Raw genomic sequence first — 20,156 nt, forward strand, 5'->3', positions numbered from 1 at the left:
TCCCCAGGAACAAGCGCCAGGAGCAGAGGAAACGGCCTCAAGTTGCGCCAGGGGAGGTTGAGGTTGGATTTAGGAACAATTTCTTCCCCAAAGGGCTGTTGGGCATTGGAACAGGCTGCCCAGGGCAGTGCTGGAGTCACCAGCCCTGGAGGGTTGGACAGACGCGCAGATGAGGTTCTCCGGGACATGGGGTTTAGTGATGGACTTGACAGTGTTGGGTTAACCACTGAACTTGATGATCTTAAAGGTCTTTTCCAACTAATGTGGTGCTATTCTATGTCCATGTCTGCTGGGTTCATTCCCTGAAGAGCCCCAGAAGCAGTGAACTTGACTGTTTCTCCTGCTCATCTCCATCTCTCCGTGCCTGGGATCTGCAGGAGGTGATGGCTCCTGGTCCAGCGCCGCACCAGTGTCCCCACTCCCAAAGCTGGGTGGGTGCACATCTGTATCATCAGGCCCCTAAACACCTCTAAAACCCATCCCAAAATGTGTTGCTCCTGTGCTTCCAGCTCCACGGGATGCTGGAAAGCTTCCCACGTGCTGATGGGCTTAAGGGGTGAAGGGGAAGAGCAATTTGTCTAGTGATGTGAGGAGTGTTTTTAAGAGGCAGAATTGTCGTCTTGGCAGGACTGCTGTGTGTGTCATTGATCGGGAGCGAATATTAGCTGGGCAGCAGTTAATGTGCTTAGCGCCCAAGTGAGTGAGACGCTCTCTAAAGCGAGCCAGCCGGAGTTATGGTGTGATTAGCGAGTCTTGGCTGCCTTGGGTGCCCTGACGGGACAGCGAGGCGGGTGTTAGTGTGAGCAGCACTGCCGGCCCTGCAAGGGCTGCGCTGGTGCAGCCACGGCGGGCGCTGGGCTGAGGAACCTTGTGTCCACAGTTCGGGCTTTGGCATTTGTAGGAAGTTGTAAATAATGGGGATGAAAGACTTCCCAAGTCTTTTCCATGATTTCTTGATCAATTTCATAGAATCATAGAATCACTTCAGTTGGAAGAGACCCTCAGGATCATCAAGTCCAACCATAACCTAACCTAACTATATCACTAACCCATGTCCTTAAGAACCTTGTCTAAACACCTTTTCAACCCCTCCAGGGCTGGTGACCCCAGCACTGCCCTGGGCAGCCTGTTCCAATGCCCCACAGCCCTTTGGGGAAGAAATGTTTCCAAATATCCCATCTAAACCTCCCAGGTTCAACTTGAGGCCGTTTCCTCTCATCCTATCACTTGTTACTTGGGAGAAGAGACCAACCCCCTCCAAGCTCCAACCTCTTTTCAGGTACTTGTAGACAGCAATAATTAATTGGCCTATTTTGATATAAAGTTTGGTGGAACTTCAGCCCCTGGAGCTGCCTGGCGATGGGTGAGCACTCTGTCCAGAGAAGGGAGACTCTTTGTTGGACTCTGCTTTATATCTGGACAAGAGGCACCGCTGGTGGGAAGCTTTAAGCAAAAGAACTTGCTGCACTGACCCAGAAACAGCATCTTTTTTGAGATCTCCTAAATTTCTTACAGAATTGGCTAGAAAATTACCTCCTCTTTCACAACTTTATTTTTCCTACGGAAACTATTTTAATACTGAATCTAAGGCTTGGATATAAAGCACCAGGCAGTGAAAAAGACAGGTCGCTAGCCTGGTGTCTCAGAATACGGTGCTGCTGCAAAACCCCAGCGCTGCCGCCGCCGAAATGCTTTTTGCAGATTGCCCTTTTCCAAACCGTTTTGTTGAAGAATAAAGCGGGCCAGCTGAGGAGGCACAGGGCCCCAGGCTCGCAAGTGAAGCTCTTCGAGCAGTGGTGAGATGGATTTGTGGCTTAAACCTCTTCTGTCGAGGTCTTGCTGGTGGATTTTAAGCAATGAGCAGCACTGATGTTGTGACGCCTCGAATTGCAACGTCTGTGCAAGAGGCTCTTGTGCAGGATGCGCTGCAGAGAAACTGCACGACAGCCAGAACCCTCCGGGAACGCTTTACCCGGGTGAGACAAGCCCAGAGCCTCCCCGAGGCTCCTCCAGACCCGTATGTGTGACCAGAAAGCCCGGCGAGGGCTGTCGCGGTGGTGCCACCACAGCCTGGCTTCCAGTTCCAGCATCTCTGCTCCTTTCAATCAGTGGATATATTTCTATTGACCATTAGGAGCTGTGAAGAGCCCCTCAGAGCTAATTAGTAATAAGAGGATGATGCCAATTAAACATTGCTCCCTGGGCTCTGCCACTGCTTTTCTGGTACTGCTGGGTTAGCTATGAAGGTAACAAAATGGAGCTGAGTGTGTGTGTGTTTCATGTGGAGAGCAGGGGAAGGGTGGAGCTGCTTGTTAAATGGCCAGCAATGCAAGTTTTAAAAGCATTTATGAGTGCTAGGTAAAATCATATGCTAAGGGCTGTCTCAAAGCCTCTTTTAAGGTGGAAAACGCATTCGAAAGTTGAAGCTTGTTTTGTTGTGTTTTCTCCCTTTTGGGTCACATTTTTGCAGGTATGAAAGCTGCAGCTTGGTTTACTCCACAGCATTTAGCCTAAGCAGGAGGAAAAAGAGATTTCCACTCCCAAAATTACGGTGATAAATTGTTCTTCTATATCACCTATGGGATTTTTGGTAGCAGATTATTTTCTTCATACCTCGGCACAGCTTAGCGCAACTTTATTTTAAAACCAGCGCTTGCAAATGCCTCAAGTTTTACAGTTGTGAGTTTCTCCTTTTTCAAAACGTGAATCCTTTCCGAGTTAACCGCGTTTAACGCTGTTATTACTGCTTACAGCAGCCCGATGCTCTTCCAGAGAGGCCTTATGTCAGCTGATGGGTATTGAATAGGTATCAAGGACTAGACTGCTAATTAGAAATAAGAGTTGTTGTAATGGATGCCTCCACAATCCAGAAGTGCTGCTGCGGGCTGTCAAAGCTGTGGAGGGACGTGGTGACAGATGCACGGAGCGGTGACAGAGCTGGTGGCTTTGGCGTTGGGGTGCTCACCGTGCTGCCAAACCGGGTATAAGCCAGCAGGTTCGGTCCACATCGTGCAGCAGCGTCTGGTGCTTCGGTTTGGGCTGCATGGCGTCGCCAAAACCCCTATAGGTGCGGTCCCTGAACTGCGGCCGCGGTCCAAGAACACTGGCGATAGGAATGGAGCTTGGTCCTGTCCTTCAGCCTCAGGTTTCCAACATGGTGTATCACTTTCTACCCTCTGGAGTAAACTTGGTGTTTGCTCTCTGGCCCCAGAGGAGCGAATCACCCCATCCATGACCTTGCTGCTCTGGGCACCGAGTGATTTCAGACCCTTTCGGGAGGGAACCACTTAAAGCCAACTTTTAAAATGCCTTTTCATACCTAAAAGAAGCTGAGATGGTAAAAGTGCTGTGTATTATTCATATGAGCGTGGCTAGCTCAATTCTTCCTTCTGCTGTACATTGCATTTCCCATAAGTGAAACTAAGGCTCTTTTTTCCCTGACATAACATTTCTCCATATGCATAAGCCCCACAAAATAATCATTTAAAAAAAAATAAGTCTTTGATAGCCAGCTGTTGCTCCGAGTCTCTTCCGAACCGGTCTCCCTTTTGTACGTGTTGTGTCTGTGCTCCACCGGACTTGGGAGCCATTCATCTTCCTGGTGTTTTCTTCCCTGCGGCAAATGAGAGACAGATGTTTCCATCTGGAAAGTTTGCTCCCGCCACCGTGGTTTCGCTCCGCGCTGGGGGGTTTGGAGAGCGCTGCGCCAGGCTCAGACTTTTAAGAACTAATTTTTCCGTGATTGTGATAATTGCCTGTTTGATATCTGTAACTGCTTTCATTTTTCATTCGGAGCGCTTTAGCCTAATAAGTAAATAGCGCAGAGGAGTAAATGTCTCTTAATATCGTGATAGTGGTGGGTGATTAAAAAGAAAAAAGTCTTTATTCTGTAACTTTAGACAGAACAGTGAAATGATGAAAAATTAGCAAAATACTTGAGCAGTGACTACCCAAATGAATTAGTGAGCACCTCTGACTTTGCTGGAACGCAGCTCCCCTGCCCTTGTCCCCGGTTCTAACCCAGGCCAAGGGGCTCTGAGCAGTCGGAGGGTGGTTTTGGGGGAGGAGGAGCAGTTCCCCTGATCCCCAAAGCCATCCCCATGCTAACACTGGAACACTGACTGCTCTGTAGGCTTTGCTCTCCAGGAATATATTCAGAACATATCCCTGCCTTCGGGGTGGCTGGTGAGGATGAGGAAGGGTCACTGTGTCCCTTTGAGGCCGCCGGTGAGCAAAAGGTGTTGGTGGGGACATCATGAGATGAACTTGGGTCCCCAAGACTTACTTAGATGGGCACTGGCAGCATGGGAAGGGAATTGCTGCGGCCAGAGCTCCCAGGTGGCTGCTGCGCCGCATGTAAATGGTTTTTATGGCTTTTATGGTCTGAGTAACTATTCCCTCGTTCCTTCACGGAAAAGAGAGCAGGGGGTGCCACACCAAAGTGGTTTGTGTTCTTGTAGAAGTGAGACAACCAGAATTTGGGGGGTTTGCTGTGTACCCCGCGCTGGGGCTGCTGGAGGCAATAGTTGGTGGGCTGGATCCTGCAGCCGTGGGTTTGCACCGGTGGCCAGGGCGTGGGTCCGTGGGCCAAGAGGAACCCGGAGCGGGCAAGGCAGGGTGGTTTGTGCCGATGGGGCTGGCGTGGCCAAGGCGAGCGCAGAGCCGGCACTGCCACCATCTCAGCCAGGTGGGAGCACAGCAGAACTGCTCTGCAGTCCACCCCGCGCTACCCGTCACTTTGTACAGCCAGGGACATTAATAGGGTTTCATAAAAATCACTGAAGGGCAAGACCGATAGAGATCCGCAGTCTGCCTTCAGGAATAAATTATTAATCTTATTTCCCTTATTAACTGATTGCTGGACTGGTTGCGAGCGATAACGTACTTTGCTCTTTCAAGTTCTCCTATCTGAGTTTCACATTGAATTGAGATTTAAAGTGAAACAGCTGTGTGTGGGAGAGGAATAGATGGCGATGGAGATACACGCGTTTATTTTTGATTTATAAAGCGCCTGTCCCGGGCGCAGCAGCTCCCTCCCGTGTGGTGCGAGGCTCTCCTGCGAGGTGCCGAGTCCTCTCCCCTCCCACAGCATCTCACAGCTCAGGAGCCGGGATGTGCTATGGAACCGAGCTAAACAGGGTAAAAATAGGCTGATCGCATTTGGCGGAGGAAGTATCATCACATAAGTTCCCCGCTGCAACAGATGCTGGAGTATCGTCTTGGCCAACTCCGCGCTTTGGCGTGGGGGGAGGAGGACAGAGAGGGGCCTCAGCTGACCAGTATTTGCTGCCGACCTGTTTATGCGACATGTGTCACCCAGATCTGGTGATATGTTCTCATTTATTGACTCAAGCAAAGGGAGACCTCTGGAAACCACCTTATGTGCAAATAAATGTCAATATTTGTATAGAAATGTAATCTTGACTCAAAACCTCTAAACATTTCCCTGTCTACTAAATTACAGCTAACCCAGTCATCCTTTATTTTTCCCTGAGGCTGCTGTATCGGCTGCCTTGTTTTGATGCTTATCTTCAGCCTTCCCTTTCCATCGCTCTCTGATGCCGTGATGCTGCAAAATGATAAAACGCTGGCTTTTTACTGGGCGATGCGATTTCAGTTTGAGCTGGGGCGAAGCTGGCTGGAGCGGGTGATGGGGGGATTGCAGCGGAGCAGCAGCGAACGGCGTCTGAGTAGCAATGCTCTTGCTTGCGCGTAGATAACCTCTCATCTGCATGCCTCGGAGAACTGCAGAGGTGCTCCACAGATGGCTTAGAGCCGTCAAGGGGAGGGAAAGGCAACCTTAGAGCGGAGGAAAGATGTTAATAAAATTTAAATGTAATTCTTCCCATTTCTCAGTTCCTAAATGTGAAAAATATTAGCTTGGTGGAGACTGAAAACAGATGGTGAGCAGTTGGAGCAGATAAGCATGTTATTCAAAATAAACATTCGCCAAAGCTGGGGAGGTGGCAAACCATATTTCATTTCACCCTATTTACATTATCAGGTCAGGTTACGCTGATGCCGCCTCTCGTTTGCATTCAGACGCTCAACAGGGAACCCTGCGACAACACGAGCCAACTGCAGCGTGTCCTTCTCGGCACAGACGTGTTTGAACGGGAACGGATGGTTTGGGCCATTTCCCTGGCTTTTTCTCCAGGGTGATGTATTGAGCTGATTATCTTAAACCGGCTCTCCTGGGCTGTAAGCCGGGCCCTGCCAGCCACCCCAGAGGCCACCAAGATGTGTCCTTCCTTTGCTTTCCTCTTTCAAACAGTCTCTTTACCCATTTATACAAGCTTTGCATTGCTCCGTCTTAAACCAGAGGCTCTTACCCATGTAAACGGTGGGGAAACGAGCCCCTGGTTCCAAGGACTGTTTATAAAAAGGGTTCGTCTTGCTGATTTGTAGGTGAATTATCATAGATGCTTCTAGAGCGAGTAATCAGCTGAGGTGGTAGAGCCCGTGTAAGGAGAGGTGCTGGAGTGTGGCTTATCTCCCGTGCTTTGGTGAATGTTTTGGGATGGGCTGAGTGACCTTTGGAGATGTCTGTCTGTCCACTGGCTCCAGGACGAGCCTGTGTCGCAGGGTTTGAGGTGAGGAGTGGCTTTTTATGAGCATATTCTACCTGTTCTAGATGAAAACTGAAAACATCTGCTCTGATTAAACCTCTTTCTGTGTGAAACCATGGCATGCTTTCACTCCTCAGACTCTGAGCCACTGGGCGAACCCCTTGTACACAGTCTTTTGTTCAAAAGACATCAATTCAACCCAAATTTTATTAATTTATAGGCTTCAATGTAGCCACTTAGTGGTCAAAGCCTTGTTGACGAGGTCTGATTTTTGAGTCTACTCTCCCCATCCTGCAAACTGTAAAAGGAAAAAGCAAACCCTTATCTGTGTGCAAGTGCCAGTTATACGGTGCTGTCTCATGTTTAATGCGATTGTATCTTATTTCTTCCAATAAGTTTTGTGGTTTGACTTCTGCAAAAAGCTGAAGCATGATAAGCTGGAGTGCTTCAGTCTGGCAGGCGGGTTTGTGAGAAGCGGTTCAGAGTCCTTGCGGCTGATTTATAAAGGAGATCTACAAAATCGCTTCCAGGCCAGGCAGGTCCCTCCTTCCTCCTTAACTCTTGCAACCATGAATCAAGGGGAACCCTACACCTGTGTCTAAAATGCCTCCAAGATATCGGTGCTCATGGTGTATGTGCCCTCCAACCAGGAACCACAAACTGAAATCCATTTCTCTAGAGGGAGAAGGAAAGGTTTGCTGGCTTGAGCTGATAGCAGGGTTCTGGAGCCTGTGCATGCTCCATGTGCTCGCTCATTGGGGCCGCTGGATGGTGCTAAATTGTACCCATGCAGATAGGATCATGGATTCATTTTGGTTAGAAAAGCCCCTCAAGACCATCGAGTCCAACCATAAGCCAACCTTGGCACTAACCCACATCCTGAGAACCTCATCTCTGCATCTGTCCAGCCCTCCAGGGCTGGTGGCTCCAGCACTGCCCTGGGCAGCCTGTTCCAATGCCCCACAGCCCTTTGGGGAAGAAATTGTTCCCCAGATCCAACCTCAACCTCCCCTGGCGCAACTTGAGGCCATTTCATCCTATTGCTTGTTACTTGGAAGAAGAGCACAACAGCCGGTGTAAATTCATACAGAGCATCCGCATTTTCTGCACCGTGGCAGTGGCTCTTTCCCTCATCCCTTGCTCTCGGGGTCAAGCCTGGCTCCGGAGCATCACTGGCCCGGGCTCTACATCACTGTCCATCGCCTCTTCCAGACGGGAGTGTGTGGGGGGGGGATGCAGCCCGGGAGTCGTGGCCCCAGCAAGGATGCGATGCAGGTTCCCGACCTGCTTTTTCTTAATAAATCTAAATCTCCCATGCTGATATTATTCTGCCGTTTGTCAGAGCTATATTTTGAACTTCGAGAAGTGGATGGGGAGGAGACTGTGTCTGTCTGCCAGCCAGGGCTATTCCTGGCTCTCTTCTCCAGGTCCTCCTCTTGCTCTTTGGGGGAAGGAAACGTTTTGTTTTCCTCATGGAGTGTTTTTATTTATTTTTCCCACTTAGTTTATTCTCTAGTTGCCAAAGGCATTTTAAGGATTAATTTAAATTCCAGTGTACTTGAGACACTCCCTAACTTGTGACTATATTTTGGTGCCTTTTCTCAAACCCACAGGCATGAAGGGATGAATAAAGCAGCTTCTATGTACAGTTTGCAATGCGAGTAAATGCTGGCTGTTCTTCAGAGCTTACCCATCACAGCAGCACTGTCTTTGCACTAAACACTAAAGATGGAAGCCTTCTTTAAAGAAAATAAGTGTGATTAAATCTGTTTCGAGTGGGTGTTGAAACCGCCCCCTCTGCAACGTGCTGCTGTGTTGCAGAACTGGAGTCTCGGTCCCCAGGAGCGCGACTTCTCCGAGGAGCAGTCGAGACCCCAGGTTTGCTCCTGGTGTTCTGCCCTGTTGTCTCACTTAGCTCATCCTCCTCTCCAAAAAGAAAAGTCATTAGCTGCGCTTAATCTTAGCATATGCTCCTTTTTAATTTGTTACGCTCGGATGAGAACTGGAGCAGCAAAGGCAATAGGGTGCGTTCTGAAAGTCAATGTGGAGAAACAAATAAAACTGGGGCCTTTAGGCGTGTGAGGGGAGAGCGGAAGGATGAAGGGTTTCAGGTGTATTCAAAGTGCTGGGGCTTTCTGGTCTCCTGCACACCTGGGCTCCCTAAATGGGACACGTGAATATATAGGGCACGCAGCATAAAGCTATGTGTGCTACAGCTGTCCTGAGCCAGCTCCGCGGCACCTGGAACCTGCGGCTCCCGTTGCGCTGAGATCTGGTCCTCAGGCTTCGTTGGCTTTTGGAGAAGATGAAACTTGTCTCGCATCAAGCCAAGACTAAGTCCAGGTAGGGTTTGGAAGGAGGAGTTTTTGAAGGGGAACAACCCAATGTTTCCAGTTTAGGCAGGTGTCCTGCTCTGACACTTGGAGTATTCAGTCATTGACAAGACTATTCTTTGTAAAGCATCATCTAAAAATCTATTATGGCATTTGACTCTCTAGCGTGGTTCCAGATGGCTGATACGGTGGAGTGACTTGCAGGCGTTTTGAGGAGCATCTCAGCATCTCTGTGTGTGTCTGGAGGCCGTGCCGGAACGTTGGTGAGCCGGTAAAGGTTTCTGAACAGCGAAGGTGGCGTTTCTCCAGGGACCATCTCACTGGCTCATTTTTAGACCCAGATCAACTCAAGGCTAAATCAAGTCCTCATTTGCAGTCTGGTTTGCTCACATGATTCTCATTAAATGGATGTGTTTAGGCTAAAAATGAGGAGTTTTAGGAAGGTGGTTTTTATCTGTGTTTATAGATGCCCCAGGTCGTTAGCAGGAAGCTTTTAAATTTAACAGTCCTGTTTGCTTCTTCGCTGTTGGAGTGAGCTCAGGAAGGAAGGTGTTGACTTCTCGTGGGCATACCCTCATTTCTGCTCCCTCTTCCACAGACTGTCCCGCAAACAGCCAAAAAAGCCTGCTCGTCATAATGAACTTGGTTTGTTACTTTGCCGGCGTTAACGATGACTTGCCATAAGGAAAATAACCGAGGCGGTTCGTGCCGGGTGTGCGGTGGCAGCGCAGGTGCCGGTGGCTCCCGGACCCCATTCCAGGCCAGCGGCACGAAGGGCTCGAGCGCCAAGTCATGGATTTTTTGCTCTCGAAAGCAGCTTTTTTATTGTCAGGAGTTGCAAAGCAGCAGGTTTAGTGGTTGTATTTCAGCGCAGAACTTTGCCATCTATTCCGTGCTTCCCCACTTTACGGGAATACAGCATTTAATTGATTTGCCAGAACTTGAAAGCTGAGTTTCTTACAGCTGACAGACATTTGTAAAAACTGTGGCTTACGGAATAGATTGTAATCTCATTTGATTAGATTGCAGTGTGTGCTTTAATACTGCTGGAGCACGGTCACAACTCGTTAGTGACCTAATTGAACAAAGCGAGCGGCGGCTGGAGGAGCAGGGAGCGGTGACGGCGGTGTTGGAGGGACAATTCGCATCGTGTCGCGTTGTCCAGGGTCACGAGCTGCGGCACCGCCTCACGGACATCCCGGGACAGGGGGCTGTTGGCTCCTATGGGAGCTGCACTGTGGGAGATGCTTTAGGCTTTGTCCGTTGAGCTGTCTGGATTTTAAAAACAAAACAAACCCCAAAAAACTTCACGCAAAACCCCCAGGTTTGCATGAGCGCGTATTTCCTCTTTCTCTCTCATTTCCCCCCCAGGATGTCTTTTGAGGCTGATTCCAGCCACGCTGGAGCTGGGAGTGCAGCCACCTCGCTCAGCTGAGCTGGGGTGTCTCAGGAGAACTTGAGTCTTCAGGAGGGACCCTTAGAGGCTGAGAAAGCAGCTCTGATGTGATCCAGGGCTGGATTAGACACTAGAGACTTCGCACAGGAGAGGAGGAGTGTGGAGCCGATTTAATCTCGTTTTTACAACGCCGTGACCATTTCGGTCACTTGCTGGCACAGCTGCTGCCGTGTTGCACCGATGCTCCCCGCACACCCCCAAACTGGGTGGCTGTTGCATGGCTGAGCTGTCTCAGGGCTGGTGAGAGAACTCGGTTCCAGCAGGACAGGGAACTGCTGGAGAGAGTCCAGCGCAGCCACCAAGATGCTGGAGGGAGTGGAGCATCTCCCGTGTGAGGAAAGGCTGAGGGAGCTGGGGCTCTGGAGCTGGACAAGAGGACACTGAGGGGGGACTCATTCCTGGGGATCAATATGGAAAGGGGGAGTGTCAGGAGGATGGAGCCAGGCTCTGCTGGTGACAACCAGTGACAGGACAAGGGGCAATGGGTGCAAACTGGAACACAAGAGGTTCCACTTTTAAATTGGAGAAGAAACTTGTTCATGGTGAGGGTGGCAGAGCCTGGCCCAGGCTGCCCAGGGGGTTGTGGAGTCTCCTTCTGTGCAGACATTCCAACCCGCCTGGACACCTTCCTGTGTAACCTCATCTGGGTGTTCCTGCTCCATGGGGGGGTTGCACTGGATGAGCTTTACAGGGCCCTTCCAACCCCTGACATTCTGGGATCCTGTGAACACGGGCTGCAGTGAGATCCACCCCTTGCAAGGGAAAAGAGGTCCAGGAACATTTAATTTATGACTATTGCTTTTAAAAAGCAAACATGCCAAACTGGTCAGGGCGCTGTTTGCCAAGGTGGCTGGTTCAGAGCCTGGTTTTGCTGGTTGGGGAGCAGGGCTGGGGGTTAAACCTCGGCACCCCTCGCCAGTTCTGCCCCATGCGTGTGAGCACACCTGGGGGTACCAAGGGGGTCGTAAGCAGCGGGGGAAAGCAAACCAAACAGGCAGAAATACTTTGAGGAAGCATCTTGGGGTGTGAGGGGTAAGAAGATGCGTTTGGGAGACTGGGATGGTGAACATGGGCACCCTGAGCCTGCCCGGCAGCATCTTGGGACACCCTCTGCACGCTGGGTGCCTGCCTCCTGTCCCCTCTCGCCCCTGTCTTCACCCTTGCTATGTGCTTTGTGTGCTGGGCAGGGAAATGCTGGTCTGTGACTCTCACTAAGCACTACCACCTTCTCTTCATACAGTTGCAGGTGAGAAGAGGGTGCCAGTGATGCCCGGATCGCCTGTGGAAGTGAAGATACAGTCCAGGTCCTCTCCTCCCAACATGCCGCCGCTGCCCCCCGTGAACCCCGGTGGCCCCCGGCCGGTGTCCTTCACCCCAACTGCATGTAAGACCCCAGGAACGTTGCTTTTCCCTGGGACCAGCTCTAGCCAGGAGGAAAGGTTCTGCTTATAGAAGTCAGCGGGGATGTCTCAGCCATCGGCCAGGGCTGCTCGCCAGCACGGGGAGCTTTAGCAATGCTGCTTGGCTGTAAGGAAGGGGGGGACTGGGGCTTTCCTGCTATGTATGCAGGACATATAACAAGGTCTGTACTCCTCCCCAGCCCCCCTACCTGCTCCTACCTTACTCGTGGTGATTCCTTGAGACCTTCTTCTTGCAGATGCAGCCTTGATTGCCACCATAAACTCCTTAAGAAATTGAAGTATTTTATCAGGTTGGCTTCAAACAAGCCAAGAGCTGAGCTTTTCACTGTATCTTTCGGAGGAGTTAATTCCCGCTCTGCTTGTATCTCACTTTGCAGACAGTGTTTCTGCAGCTGAGATTAGAAAGTTTTCTTCTTTTTTTTTAATTTCCCAGCCTCGGAAATTCTTTGCTGTCCATCCGGATTCTCTTTTCTCCATCTTCTCTTGATGATCTTTCCCATGAAGCCACAGTTGATCCTCGTCCAGCTCAGCCGTAGCGCAGCCTCTCACCCACCTCTTGTGGCAGGGTGTTGTGCGGAGGTGGCTCCGTGGACGGGGTGGATGTACAGCCTCTTCTCACACCCTAGAAAGAGCACACACTCTTTTTTCCCCTCCCTTAGCTGACATTTAAGCCATTTAATGTATTTTAAAAAGCATCATTCCAGAGCAAAGCTGCTTTACTTTATTGGGCATGGAGTTACCTGACCCCTGCACGTGGCACATAAGTATTTTCCAGGCTTTCCTCTCCCTTTTTCTCCCGCGCTGAGTGTCTCCCTGGCTGATTCTGCGTTGCTTTGCTGTTCACGGTGGTGTCTGGGATATCTCAGTTTCACGCTGGCAGTGGATTTCCGAGATTTACAATCCAGCCTCTTTTCAGGCCACGCGCTGATGTATTGCGTGGTGCTGGCAATAGCACTAATGGCTGGGTTATCCTGCCAGACACGTTGTCCCCATCTTTATGCGCTGAGGGGTTTTTAATGGCTCTCCTTTTGCTCAGGCAGAAAACGACCATTAGCAAAGTGACAGAAATTAATTTTTCCAATGAGGTTGCTTGGCACACTGCTAAGGGCCAAGGAGCCTGGATCTGCTGATTGCAGATGACTTAATTGCTCTTTCCAAGAGAGATGAGAGATGTGACTCGTGGTGAAGTTTATTCTCTCTTTATACTTCTCAGTTGCACCAAAGGGGTTTTTGTCAGAGTCCGTGGGTACAGACCCAGCCTTGTAAAAGCCCGTGGCTTGGGCAGGCGAGGAGGAGCACGCTGGAGGAAGGCTGTGCCTGCCTACGGATCAGTAACGTGTGTTGGAGAAGAGGACCTGAGGCAGAATATAACAGAGCAGCCCTACATGATGACTTCCATGTTCCCAGGACTTCAGCATCCTCCTGTCCCCACAGCTGTAGTCCCGGTACACGGCCTCATGCGCTTCATCGCTGTCTTCTCAGCTGGAAACAGCAGCCCCGGCCCGGCCCGTGGTCTGTGGCGGAGCAGATCCCGGCGGCGCGCGGGATCAGATAACTGCCGGCACCCTGCGGTAACGCCGTTTGCAGGGGGGTCAGGCGGGGTGAACCTGACGAGGCAGAGCGCGGTTATGGGGCTGCAGCTAACGGCAGCCCCGACCCGGCCCGTGGCATCGCCCGGTCCCTCGGCCTCCGCCGCTCCCGTCCTCGGCAGCCCCTGGGTGGGTCGCGCAGCCCTGGCTTCTCCCAGGGTTTAAATAGAGCTCGTTGATCTCCCTAATATGTAATTTGAAAGAATAAGAGGAAGCAAAACAGAGAAGGGGATAAAGCGCCTCGGTCACAGCTGCTGGAGAGCATGGAGCTGCACAGTCCTGTGCTGTCGGAGAGGAGCTTCTCTGGGTGGCTTTCCTCCTATTTATGACACTGTTATTGTGAAATAAGTGCTCTTTATGAGGAGTTGCCAGAAGCCTTGCCTTTCACATAGCTCTGCGTTTGCTGGTACACATGGTGGTGAACTCTGCCAGTACATGCCGTCTCTGCAGGACACCCCTGTCCCTTTGCACATTTGGGGAAGCCAGTGTGAACAGGAGTTGTTCAGGCTGCATTGCTCCATAGGAAAAGGCATGAGCTCGCTTTGCCTTTGCACCTCCCTGTCCTCTCCATCCCGGCTTCGCCTTCATTTTGTCACCTCTCTGTCTGTGTAAGGACACATCTTTGTTATGTCCCAGAAGAGCCCGTCATCCCCTGGTTCGCAGGAACCACCTTTGATGGTCTCTTCAGCCTTATCTTTCCCTTGCATCTTAACTGACTCTGGTTAATCTGCTCGGCTTCCCTCCGGTGCTCACCACGGCAGGTCCAGGTGCGTGGAGCTTCTCCAGCCTCTGACCCCACATGCCCCAGAGTGGTTTAACTGTTCGAGTACCTCCTGTCTTTTTCTCTGAAAAACCCTTAGCGGGTTCATGAGGATTTGGTATCGTCGGCACAGAACTGCAGTGGAAATTTTGGCATGTTTTTTGCAAACTGCTGCTCCATCATGGCAGGCGCCTTCCCCTGCCCTGCGTGCCCCTGACCTCAGCGCTCCTCCTCTCAACACTGCTGTTCGAAATGGTTGTTGTAGCTTGTTCCTTCTCTTCAGTGCTAGGAATTCAGAGCTGGACTTTTAAGGATAACCTGGTGGATCAGCTAAAACTATGTTTGTGATGATGTACTTTTCACCTCTAAAATTATGGGTCTGTACTGAGCTGGGCCCCCAGCGCACAGCTGCTCTTCAGACAGGGCTCTAGATTGCACAATGGCGGTGCGGGGATGTCAACAATTTATTCCAATCGCTTGCCGAGTTCCCGAACTTCCAGCCCTTCAGTCTGTTTCGACACACTCGCTGCTTACAGGAGGAGAAGCTGCAGATGGGACCACGTTGGAACACAGCACCCATGTTTGTGAAACCCCCTGTAAATCCCCGAGGGGGTGCAGCGGGACAGGATCCTGTCAGCATCCTTGGGGCGAGGCGGAGGCACCTGAGCTGCGGTATCTGTTAATGAGACCCCGGCTGTAATGAGCACTGATGATTTATTGTAAACAATGGGGCTGGGAAGGATCCTTGGATCATCTGCTGTACTTTTTAGCCTGACGCGGACCAGAAAACGCCGATCGGTAGTTTGTGCTGAGGGCCATAAGCTTTGAGATAAAGCACATTTAATTCCTCATGCTGAGTGTATGGCACAACTTGATCAGCCGTGGCCTCGGCTTTACGCAGCCTGACCCCGCGTGCTCCTGGGCTGCCTCAGACACTGCCAGAAGTGTCTGTGCTCAAGTTGCACCAGAGGAGGTTGAGGTTGGGTCTTGGGAACAATTTCTTCCCCAAAGGGCTGTGGGGCATTGGAACAGGCTGCCCAGGGCAGTGCTGGAGTCACCAGCCCTGGAGGGCTGGACAGACGGACACGAGGTTCTCAGGGACATGGGGTAGTGACAGAGTGAGGTTATTTTTTTGACTGGTTGATCTTAAATGCCTTTTCCAATTAAAATGATTCTATGATTCTGTCTCCCATTTGCAGTGCCCAATGGAATAAACCACTCCCCCCCAACTCTGAACGGGGCACCATCCCCACCCCAGCGCTTTAGCAACGGTCCTTCCTCCTCCTCCTCCTCCTCGCTGACGAACCAGCAGCTCCCAGCCACGTGTGGCGCCCGGCAGCTCAGCAAGCTGAAGCGATTCCTCACTACCCTGCAGCAGTTTGGCAATGACATTTCCCCGGAGATTGGGGAGAAGGTCCGGACCCTCGTCCTGGCATTAGTGGTAAGCACAGAGCGCTCTGGCGATGGGATCCAGACAGCCGGTGCCTGCCCCTGTTACACAGCATCAGCTGTTCATGTCTTTACAGGCAGAGCTGTTGGCTGGGCAAGACTGTGCAATGTTTGTGCCCTCTGGTAAACTTGCTGGCTTCTTTTTTTCTTGTCTTTGATGGGTTTCAAAAAGCTGTTTGTCCGGTGGCTTTGACATGAGCTTGGGTGCAGCTGAACTGATGGAAAGCTGGAAGGATTCAGACAAAGCTTTTCTGTAAAGGCCACAGGCTGGTGCATTGGGCTGGCTGGAAGCCATGGGCTATGCTGGACTTCTCCCTTTCCTCTCGTAAAGGAAACTTTTCACACAATTCAGGGGACCCTGTACCTTTGTACTAGGGAGGTGTTTTCTTGCTTGTGCGGATTTATGATTGCCTGACCCTGATCTCAGATCAACATACCTCTAATGTGCTTCCATGCAGAGAAATGCCAGTTCGAGCCGCTGCTTCGTTGGTGCTTGTGCTGGTTTCACTGTGCTCAAACTCAACAGTGCTTTGCTTGCCGAGGCAGCCAGGTGTCATGGCAGAGGCAGGGTCCTGTCGCTAGCAGGGACCCGCTCTGGAAAGCTGGTCCTTCTCTGCTCCCGAGTGTGTATAGAAAATATAATGATACTTCAAAGATTTAATTTATGATAAGCAGTGATGTGTTTAATGGGCATTTTTCTTCTTTATGGGCTGCTCTTGCATGTCTTAAACAGGCAAGGTTGGCTATTGCAAAAGGTCTGCACAGGATGGGAAAGCTGGTGTTGCGAAGCAGGAGGTGTGAGCTCCTGGTGTGCTGCTGCTTTGTATGAGTGCGTGTCTGCCCACGTTACTTACCAAAGGTGTCCCTGCTCACGGCAGGGGTGGCGCTGGGGCAGCTTTGAAGGTCCCTTCAACCCAAACTGTTCTACGCTTCTATGAAATGATAAGCTGTCCACATTCCTCTGACTGTTGTTCTCACCACGTAGTTACCTGTGACAATTGCTGCAGGTTTGCACATGCAAGTTATCAAATGCTGCTTGTTCCCGGGAGCGCCCGGCCTGAACAGCCCCAGGGGTGCAGGTCGGGGGGTACGTGCCGGTGGGTGAGCTGGTGGTTGGTGGCTGTGACCGGGTGAGCTGCAGGGAGGAACATGGAGAGGACCATGTGCCGCTCAGAGCAGCTGGAACCGCTGTCTGGGTCCCCACAGCCTGTCCCAGGCGCCCAGCCGGGATGCAGGAGATGCCAGCGGGTCCTGCTGCCTCCCGGCGCTGGGAGGGTGCTGGGCTGGGAGCAGCCGGCTGTGCGCAGCGTTCAGCCCTCGCCTCATGCCACGTTTCTGCTCCACTGGCCTGAGTCTTCTTGGCTGCACTAGGCAGGATCCAATGCAAATATTGTCAGTCCTGTAGTGGCAGATGCAGTCTCCCTTCCAGTTCTGTTCATTTGGAGCCGTTTCCCACATGTCTAAAAATAAGAAGAAGTTGTCATTTCATTTCTTACTTTATTTTCTCAGAACTCAACGGTGACAATTGAGGAATTTCACTGCAAGCTGCAAGAGGCAACAAACTTCCCCCTCCGGCCATTTGTGATCCCCTTTCTGAAGGTGAGAGGGAGCTGGGGGGGTTTGCTGTTGCTCCGTGTGCCGGTCTGTGCCGCTTGGCAGCGTGTCACTGCTGGGAAAGCTCTCCTTTCAAGCCACACAGCAATTTTGTTGAAGTCCAAGACAGACTGCACAGACTGTCGCAGTGGCCATGTGGGACTGGCTTGAAGAAAGCTAACGAGTGCCACATATGTTTGCTTGTGTGTCGCGGATAAAGGAAACAAACCAAGTTCTGTTCGGCAGCTTCTGACCCTATAATCTTATTTGCACATGTTCAGATCTAGAACATTTGAAGTGCTGCTACACAGAGCTTGTGGTTAGATGCTGGAAGCACAGAGCGCTTCCCGTGACATGTGTTTTTTGGGTGCACCGATGTCAGGTCATCCACAGCTCTTGAGAAAATCCAGGTAAATCTGACAGTGCAGCCAGCAGGAGCTGGGGGATCCTGAGCCAGGGCCACAGGCTGTAGGTGTTACTGCTCTGAGAGGCTGTGTGCGTGGAGCAAACCTTCTGCGGATGGCTGGAGCTGCCTGTCCGCAGCCTGAATAAGCCAGAGCTGTGCTGGTTTTGCAGGCCAACCTCCCGCTGCTGCAGAGGGAGCTGCTGCACTGCGCCCGGGCTGCCAAGCAGACGCCGTCCCAGTACCTGGCACAGCACGAGCACATCCTGCTCAACACAAACACCACGTCCCCCACGGACTCCTCCGAGCTGCTCATCGAGGTCAATGGGAATGGGAAGAGGCACAGTCCGGACAGGTAAAAAAAGTAGTTTTCATTGTTCTGCCAAGTTCGTGAAATCACAGAATCAGAGACTGGTTGGGGTTGAAGGGACCTCTGTAGATCCCCCAGTCCAACCCCCCTGCTCACACAGGGTCACAGAGCAGATCACACAGGTGGGTCCAGGGGGTTTGAATGTCTCAGAGCAGGAGACTCCACACCCGCTCTGGGCAGCCTGGGCCAGGCTCTGGCACCTCCAGCAAACAAGTTTCTGCTCATGTTCAGATGGAGCCTCCTGTGTTCCAGTCTGTGCCCGTTGCCCCTCACCCTGGCGTTGGGCACCACTGAACAGAGTCTGGTCCATCCTCTGACACCCACCCGGAGATATTGATAAACATTGATGAGATCCCCTCTCAGCTTCTCTTCTCCAGCTGAACAGCCTCAGCTCTCTCAGTGTCTCCTCATCAGAAAGATGCTCCAGACCCCTCAGCGTCTTTGTAGCTCTTCTCCAAACTCTCCTCAGTAAAGTCATGACTTCCGTTTCTGCTTTGGTACTGTCAAAGCTTCAAGCAGCATCCAGGGCTGAAGTGTAGGACTTTATCACTCCCAATAGCTATGCTGGCTGCTGATAAGACACTGATGGTTGCTTCTCCTGCACTGTGAATTTGGGTTGGGATCCTCTTCCCGGCAGGTTCTGTCCCAGGAGGACTTGTTGGGTAGCGCTGAAAGGCCCACGCGGGAGAGCGGAGCAGTTCTGTCCCCAAGCGGGGGCACTATCAGGGCTGGGAAGGATGCAGTTCATTTTCATCACTTTTTCCAAGTTAAAAATTGTTATGTAATTATGTGGAGCATGCCTCAAATTTATAAAAACTGTGAAATTTTAATTCATTCATACTCAGAAAGATGAATCACAACACTTGGGCATCTTGAACTTTTTCTTTGACAGGGTTGTTTTGTGAATTTGTTCATGTTTGGTTTAGCTCCCTGCCGTTACCCCGCAGCAAAATCATCACTGCCCAAACTCTGCTCATTCCAAATCTGCGTCTTTCCCTTTCCGAGTACGTTCATGCGGCGCTAACGAATACCTCTGCTGGTGTGGTTGCAGAAGGGAAGACAGCAGCTTTGAGAGGGAGCCGCTGCCGACGGAGCCTCCGGCCAAGCGGGTGTGCACCATCAGCCCCGCGCCGCGGCACAGCCCTGCCCTCGCCATCCCCCTGATGAACCCGGGGGGGCAGTTCCACCCCACCCCGCCGCCCCTCCAGCACTACACCTTGGAAGATATTGCCACCTCCCACCTCTACAGGGATCCCAGCAAGATGCTGGAGCACAGAGAGATGCGGGACAGGCATGGCGGTCTTGGTAAGAAAGCCTGGAGGGCTTTTAGTCGCAGGAGCTGTGGGGCTTTAGCATTGGTCACTCACACCCAGGACTGTGTAATCCTGGGCATGTCTTCGGCACAGATTTTGCAGGAAATCCAGAGAAAACAACTAACCATGTGAGATTAAAAATGGGAAGATTGAGAGTTTGTGTTTCCCTGTATACATGTAAAATCTGGAGGATGAGGAGGAAGGACGTGGTGTGTGTCTGGTGTAGCCAGCCCAGCCGGCAGGAGCGGAGGGCAGGGAAGGAGAAATGAGCTTTGCTGAGATGACTAAAGGAGGAGCGCACAGCCTGACCCTTCGCCCCGTTTCTCCCCGGGGGTGTGTGGGAGGCGAATGCTGCGTTTCCAACAGCGCAGCCTGAATCACAAGCTCTGAGCCCCTGCGGGTTTATAACGAGGGAACTGGCTCCCCAAGCAGGTCAGATCCAGAGCCGTGAGTGGATGTAGCACTTCTGAGACAGTGGCACAGACAAGGATAAAAGTACAGGCATGGAATTGCCCCTGCAGAGCCACCATCCTGAGATGTATTTACAATCCCAGCTATACATAGCTGGAAACAGCTCTTGGTTATTGCTTTGGGGCCACCTTTGCTCTGAAAGCTCTCTGTCCATCTCATCGCTCTTCTGGCTGTGGTTTGTTGCAGGTTTGAATGGCGGATACCAGGACGAGCTGGTGGACCATCGCCTAACTGAGAGAGAGTGGGCTGACGAGTGGAAGCATCTCGATCACGTAAGGAACGTGGGGAGGTGTGGGAAGCTCTGTGGGACACAGCAGCCCCACCTGCTCCAATTTGTGATTTTCTTGTTGGTGGTGCCATAGCCAACACTTTCAGGTGGATGGTGGGGAGGGCACTTTCCTGGCATTTTGCCTCTGCCCATGGTCAGTA

The 20,156-nt window shown here is 51.5% G+C and overlaps 1 protein-coding gene across 1 annotated transcript in view; it reads left to right on the plus strand.

Moving 5' to 3' along the window:
* CBFA2T2 (CBFA2/RUNX1 partner transcriptional co-repressor 2) overlaps positions 1 to 20,156 on the plus strand; it is a 55,635-nt gene that overhangs the window by 29,861 nt on the left and 5,618 nt on the right. Inside the window, exons 2-7 of the mRNA XM_080354534.1 lie at positions 11,599 to 11,742; positions 15,328 to 15,569; positions 17,087 to 17,176; positions 17,747 to 17,928; positions 18,995 to 19,248; positions 19,914 to 19,999. Of these exons, the coding sequence (XP_080210660.1) occupies positions 11,599 to 11,742; positions 15,328 to 15,569; positions 17,087 to 17,176; positions 17,747 to 17,928; positions 18,995 to 19,248; positions 19,914 to 19,999 (998 nt within the window). The remainder of the gene's footprint in view (positions 1 to 11,598; positions 11,743 to 15,327; positions 15,570 to 17,086; positions 17,177 to 17,746; positions 17,929 to 18,994; positions 19,249 to 19,913; positions 20,000 to 20,156) is intronic.

Source organism: Nesoenas mayeri (genome assembly GCF_963082525.1).
Source record: "Nesoenas mayeri genome assembly, chromosome: 16".
In the NCBI taxonomy this organism is placed as follows: domain Eukaryota; kingdom Metazoa; phylum Chordata; class Aves; order Columbiformes; family Columbidae; genus Nesoenas; species Nesoenas mayeri.